Genomic DNA, 7,311 nt, shown 5'->3' with positions numbered 1-7,311 from the left:
TGATAATTTGGGAACCTGCTGCCCGCGGCGAAATATTTCTTTTAAAAAAAACAAGCCAACCATGAAAATTTGGGAACTTGCGGCCCGCGGCGAAATATTTCTCCTAAAAAAAACAAGACTTCGACTTTGAAAATCTGGGAACCTGCGGCCCGCGGCGAATTTTTTTTCCTAAAACAGAAATCTACTGATATTTTGTCGAATCTACTGAATTTTTTTTACACATTCTACTGAAATTAAAAATTTTGACTTGGAAACACTGTCCATAGATAATATACGTAAAATTGCTTCTTAATGCCGGCGCTCCATTGGCACGCAAGTCAGACGATTTACAGTCTTCGGACTTTTTTTTCGCGTGGAGCACCCCAGGTCTGCGGACTTTTTAATCCGCAGACCAGGCTCGTTGGATTTCAAATGCCGGCGCTCCATTGGCACGCAAGTCAGACGATTTACAGTCTTCGGACTTTTTTTTCGCGTGGAGCACCCCAGGTCTGCGGACTTTTTAATCCGCAGACCAGGCTCGTTGGATTTCAAACATGTTTGATATTTTACTCGCCGAGCCGCTGAAATTCGTACGTTCACCACGCTTTACCGTCACATTATTTATATCTATGCCGACGGACGACAGCGCCATCATTATTTTACTGTCATTCAAAGTGTTCGGACATCTCACATCGATAACAACAATGGTAGATCTACGAGTGCATTCGAAAAGTTTCTTGGAAGATTTTATTAATTGTTTTAAAGACAACCCATCGTTGTGGAAGACGACCAGCCCACTATACAAGAATCGTGATGCCAAGTCCTTGGCGTATGCGGAACTTTTGGAGATTTTAATCAAGGTGGAGCCGCAGGCAAGGGTCGACGATGTTAAAAAGAAAATACAGACATTGAGGTCGGGTTACAGAAAGGAGAGAAATAAAGTAAGGACATCATATCGAAGCGGAGCCGGCACAGACGCAGTTTATCTACCCAAACTGTGGTACTATAAAAATTTGGAGTTCTTGAACGACCAAATGGAAGGTACGTAGGAATGCTTTAAAGCTATTTATTATACACGTGCAGATTATGAAATTGTCGTACCTAGCTCTGAAAGTGACATCGCATTAGATTAGCTACTATTAAGCAATTAAAACATACAGCTATGAATCATTTCTAGTCACAATAAAATTATTTATTCTTTGCTGAGGTAGGTAAGAAATAAAAATATATAGGTACGATCATGGCGGTGGAAGCGCGGCTTATTGAGTCGTGGTCGTCCTAGGTTCAAATCCTGGGTCTGACAAGTACACATTGAATTTCAATTTGTGTATGAGTCAGAGTATGGACCTAATATGTTGAGCAAGTGGCTGACATCCATTTCTCGTAAAAACAAAATCTGTCAATACAAACCTCCACTCCGTGGAGGTCCATATTATGATCGGACATGGTCGAAAGAAGAAGAAAAGAAATGATCATAAAATCAAAAATCGCTCGAGTTAGGTTCCTTCAGAGACAATCAATAAATCGTCAATCATCAATCAAAATTAATGGTACAGTTTGGTTATGAGGAATACAGCGGAAAACACATTTTGAAAATACCCGATATACTGGATTACACCAATTATACCAATATCAATATTAACCGTATGAAGGAATGGGTACTTAGGGGAGAGATAATAAAAAACAAGTTTGAGTATTATGTTGTATTTTAACAATTTACATTTTGTTTTACAGAATCGAGCTCAATATCCAGCATGGTGGACGATTTGGAAAACATGTCTCCTGATGAGAGTTACTCCAACTCGTTAAACAACGAAGATTGTATTGAGGTAAAACATTTTAACTAAATTGTTACATTGGTTTAATTTATCTATTGCTTATCATACTTTCTTGCCATGTGACAGCCCCGGTAGTATTAAAATATTTTTCGAAATCTCCTCGCGCTTTCTTAGCATTGGCAGTCGAGTTCCGATTAGTCGTTGCTTCCAAAGGCGCTAAGGTGTCCTGTGACCTCAGTCCGAGCTCTATTAAACCTGTCTCAGGATTTTCCCTATCAAGGTCATGAGAAGGAGTATAAGTATGTGTTGATTTGCGACGAAGAAAGTTGTGCAGCACACAGCAAGTTAATACAACTGTATTGATATTTTCAATTTTCATGTTTATTGGAGCTTGAAAAATGCGGAATCTAGCAGCTAAAATGCCAAAAACATTTTCTATAATTCGCCTGGCTCTGCATGTCCGATAATTATATATTCTTTTACTGTGATTTAATTGCCTTTGTGAATACGGCTTTATGAAATCGTTACGTAATGCAAAGGCTTCATCGCCAATATAAACAAATGGCAGTGCATCAGAATTAGCAGTAGGTTTTTTTGGTGCAGGTATTTTTAATCTGCCTTCGTCTAAACGTTTGAAAAAATCAGATTTTCTCAGTACGCCTCCATCAGAAATACGTCCATTTGTTCCAACATCAACATAAATAAATTCATAATTAGCATTTGCAATCGCCATCAAAACAATGCTGTGGAAATGTTTGTAATTATAAAAGTGGGAGCCGGCGCCTGCAGGTGGCACGATTGCAATGTGTTTCCCATCAACTGCGCCCAGGCAATTTGGAAATTGCCATTTACTATTAAATTCTTCTGCAATCGTCTCCATTTCTTCGTGCGTATCAGGGAACTGCAACAAAAAATAATCAACATTTTATTTACAGATAGAATATTCGCCTTCAACATCCACGTTGTCGACTACTCCAAGGTCGAATCTCAATAGAGCACCAGAACCCCCAACGTTCAAACGAAAAAAATCGAATGATAGCGCCAACAAAGTGTTAGAATTAATCACCGACAAACTAAGCAAGACTGAAGATGAATTTGATGTTTTTGGCAAAATGATGGCCATGAAACTACGATCGATGTCACAGGGACAAAGATTGCTGACCGAGAAGCTGATGCATGAAGTTGCCTTTATGGGACAAAGTGACAAAATAATGCCAGCAACTACTGTTCATACTCAACCAGTTTATCGAATATTAAGCAAAAATGTACAAAAGCCGGTATAATAAATTAATGTTTTTTTTATGAATAAATATCTTGTAAAAATATTTGTTTTTTTGTTTGTTTTTATGCCTATAAACCTTAGTTTAAGCGATACAACAAATGGTAAGTATTTGAGCTATGTTAGCAAACCTATATTATTATGTGGCCTCATTTAGAAATCAAATTCCATGCTTGCTTTTCGAAGAATATGACTAGTATTACAATACATTCAACAGGAATAATTAAGCAGCTTACTTACAGCCTATATGGAGAGTCCTGGCTAGGTACAGCATTCTAATGGTCTATTGAATATTTAGCATGTCAACGATGGCTTTATTTGTGACTATATATATACCTAGGTATCTCAAATGCATCTTGTCTGCCATTCTTATGATGTTGCCGTCTATGATTTATATAGGTAAAACAATCCACTAAACGTTCACTTTATAAGACCAACCAATGTCTACTTGTTAATGATATATTTGTAAATTTGCCCAACTTTATTAGATGACGTATAATATAATACACACCTTGAAATATTCTCCTTTCAAAACGTCAATGATGACTTGGCAAGTTTCGGGAATTATCTTGCCCAGAGTTTGTCTTCCAATCGCAGTTCTATAATGCAAGTCAGTGAATGTTCCGCCGGCAGCCAAAAATCGCAGGGTTGCACATAATCTATCATGAGGAGAAATAGCTTCCCTCATCATAGTATTTTTTTTTTTAATAAATGGGGAGACCAAATTATACAGTTCTGTGTATACATCCTCCGACATTCGCAAATAATTGCGGAAATCGCTCGGTTGCAAACGCAATTCTCGTATTAAATTTGTGTGGGATAATGTCGTTCGTTTCCTTATCCAATGTTTCACCCAGTATTTGTGTACCCTTTGCTTCGTTATTACATTATCTGCCACCCAATAACCCAAAAAACATAAAACGTCGGTATCATTTAACGCCATCACGATTTAACTGTCAGATATACGTATATTATCTATGCTGTCAAAGTCGACTGTTTTACTCATTAGTCTATGGTTTTACTCGTCAAATTAATTATATACTCGTTTCGTTGAACGTCTGTTGGCCTGTAGCAGAACGTAGAAAAATCTGAAGACTTATTGTCGTCGGACTTTTGGCTCGCCAATGGAGCGCTGGCATTATTCTTTTGTATTTTTGTTCTTACATCAGTCGAAACTCGAAAATGTTCTTGCGTTTTCGTTATTAAGGTGTACTTGCATCGGACTGAAAGAAATTGAGTTTAATGAAAAGACAAAAAGCAGTTCGCCATTTCCATTGTATTATGAAATGTGTAGCCATCACTGAATGTTGACTTGCGGTCGCTGTTTGTGATTTGTAACAGAGCAGGTTCTATCGTATTACCGGCTTTTGTTATTATTTTCATCAAAATGGCGAGAAATCTCAAACATAGATAAGATCTCAAACGAGGTTCGCCGGTAGCTGAAGTTTACGGTACGGCGCCGAAAGTTTCGAAGAATTCGCAGCCGTGGTTTCGAGGCCTGCGCGAAGCCATGGAGGATCCGGACTAGATTGTGAAAGAAGACGACATGACCGTGATTATTAAAGACAAATACCCAAAAGCAAAGGATCACTATTTGGTTATGCCGAAGGACGCCATTGATGGGATTTTCAAATTGAATTCGAAACATGTACCCTTGCTTCGCCATATGCAGTCCGTCGCCAAGGAACTGTGTGTAGATCTTGGCGACTCTTGTAAGATTGGCTATCATTCTATCCCCAGCATGGCGAGCCTGCATCTTCACGTTATTAGCGACGACATGGTTTCTCCTTGTCTTAAAAGCAAGAAACATTGGAACAGCTTTACAACAAAATTCTTCATAACATCAGAAGGTAAACTAAGACTTTTAGTGTTATAGTGTGTCAAAAGCTTATAGTGCTGCAGATGACCGCATCACCATTTATCATATTTCTTGGCGGAAACAGTTTATCCCATGTACACAATAATATTAATACCCTTTTCTGTCAGTGCAGATGCTTTTCGACCAATAATCGTTGATTTAAAGTTTGATATTTTCATACTTTTCGTTGCATCATTATCACACACTAAGGTTAGGTTGGGTGTTGGTCTGAAAATAAAGTTATAAAAGGTCATGCGGTCATCTGCGGGGCATACTACGATCATAATTGAAGTGTAAAATTTTATTTTATAAATAGTTTTAGTGTATTTCCTAATAAAAATGGCTGTTCAATGTGGCGGGGATTCACATTTTAGTTTGCTACCATAAATGGAGGTTGCAATCAGTGCTCCATATGATGCTGAGTGCAGACAATTCATAATTCAAGTGGATTTAATTACGGTGGACGCAATCTAGAATCACATTATTATCGTGTGACATGGGCTTTAATAGAACTTATAAGTAATAGAATTCTGTCTAAGGTGAAAATTATATGAATTTTCCAGACTTGCAATTCGAGCCTGTGACGCACAACATTATAAACCAGATGCGTAACCAGCATCGTGGGCTATACAAAATGCCACGAAATAGTTTCCAGATAATTTCAGCCAATTCTGTTAATTAACAAAATGGTTTTATGAACTATTGTATTTTTTCATTACTGACGATAACGTCATACAGCTCATATTTTTACTAGGCATAGTAAAAGTTCCGTGCCACACACTCTATGCATGAAACCGGCTTAAATTTCAATGTTTAATTTTTGCAGATATAATTGAAATGGTTGAAAAAACTGGAGCTGTCACCAAAATATCTGATGAAATTTACCAACAATTCATAGCGACACCTCTGAAATGCCACAAATGCTCATTTATTCCGAAAAACATTCCACAACTGAAAGAACACAATATATTGACTCACTTAAAATGAAGGTAAGAATAATGTTTTTATATTATGTCAGTTTTTGCTTTGATATTGGGGGTACCCACATGCAGAGACATCAACCTTATGTAAACCTGATTAAGGCCAAATGTAAAGATATCAATATGATAGTATCATAGGCAGTTTAGCAAAACCATAAAATATGACATGGTAGTATGTATCGCTTTTGGTAATTGAAGGTGTTGCTGATTTTCCATACTTACAATGCGTAAAGTTTAAAAACTAGCGTCATATTAAATTATTATTAAAAATTAATCATTAATATCAAATCTTTATAGTTTAACGATGATAAAATGCGCTATCACTCTAGATATGAGTGGGAGGGGTGGAGGTAGACTGAAGATTTGACAAAAGTAAATAGTGCACACTAAATTTTGTCAGTCATTGTATTTGTTTTCATTGAAATAAGAATACAATTTGCAGATGGTGCTGGTTAGTTTTTAAAATTCAACTAAACCCTGCCTAAACCAAATCATAATAGTTAACCGGATAACTGCCGCCAGTGTGCTAGCATGCTTTTCTATTCCGAGAACTGAGGGCTAGCCAAGTGCAAAAAAAGTCAAATAGCAAGATGTGTGGTGTGTTTATCCAAGAAACTTTGAAGAGAATCAAGGTATGGGTGCAAACAGTGCAGTGACGCTCTGCGTTGAACCATGTTTTGAGACATATATTTTTATAAAAATTGATGTTTTAACTTAATAAACTAAATTTTAAAAATAAATATGACCATCAAATATAATGTATTAATAAGATGGGACCCTGCAACAAATTCACATTTTTTTACAATTGTAAGTTTATCTTTGAATTAAAAAAAATAAATTCTTTTTTACAGTTGAAATTGTAAATTATTTAAAAAATGTCTCAAATTGCAAGCTTCATATTTTTCCGCTAGGTGCCTCTGCTGGCATGCCTCTCCCCCTTAAGGTATGCTATGGGCGATCCGACAAAAATAGTCCACACTTTTTCAGTTATACTTTTTTTCAGTTTTTGTTTAATTGTGAATACATTTACAGATTGTGTTTGTTAGTTTTTTTAAATTCATTAAGCATTGGTTAAGATCCGCCAATTATGTTGCATAATAGATAATGTTCAAGCCACACATCTAAACTCGTTTCGTCTGCAACATGTTGAACACGTTGATGTGATATAATCGTTATTCAAAAAACACGTCATCTTATGGATCTTGTGCACACTGCTGGAATGAAACATTTTAGTTTGAAAAAAAACAGCTGGTGTTGCTTGCAAAAATATCATGCGTCTCCGTTTGCAAGTCTCGTCTTTGACTTTTACGACTTTGACATTTCGAGAGGCTGCAATCGTCACTGTCGCTAGACTCATTCATATGTGTGCGACTGGCTTAATGCGACATCATTTCTACAAAGTTTGATTTATGGCTGTGTCGCAGACGACGCGAGTGT

General features: G+C 36.9%; 2 protein-coding genes across 2 annotated transcripts; both read left to right on the top strand.

Annotated features, from left to right (window-relative positions):
* Positions 1-683: 683 nt before the first annotated feature.
* LOC147063353 (uncharacterized) lies at positions 684-1,826 on the top strand. Its single transcript, XM_085960031.1, has 2 exons — positions 684-1,020; positions 1,714-1,826. Exons 1-2 carry the CDS (start codon positions 684-686, stop codon positions 1,824-1,826), a joined length of 450 nt encoding a protein of 149 aa, XP_085816157.1.
* Positions 1,827-4,322: 2,496 nt separating this feature from the next.
* Positions 4,323-5,883, top strand: LOC147063352 (aprataxin-like). The gene is given in 3 exon segments (XM_085960030.1): positions 4,323-4,326; positions 4,476-4,886; positions 5,721-5,883. Coding segments are annotated over 3 exon segments (576 nt in total). The 3' UTR covers positions 5,882-5,883.
* The last annotated feature ends 1,428 nt before the right edge of the window (positions 5,884-7,311 follow it).

Source organism: Rhyacophila brunnea, unplaced genomic scaffold, assembly GCF_057557595.1.
Source record: "Rhyacophila brunnea isolate RB1 unplaced genomic scaffold, BYU_Rbru_1.0 scaffold_9, whole genome shotgun sequence".
NCBI lineage: Eukaryota > Metazoa > Arthropoda > Insecta > Trichoptera > Rhyacophilidae > Rhyacophila > Rhyacophila brunnea.
Note: the sequence above shows the minus strand (reverse complement) of the source record. Positions and strands in the feature narration are given on the sequence as shown.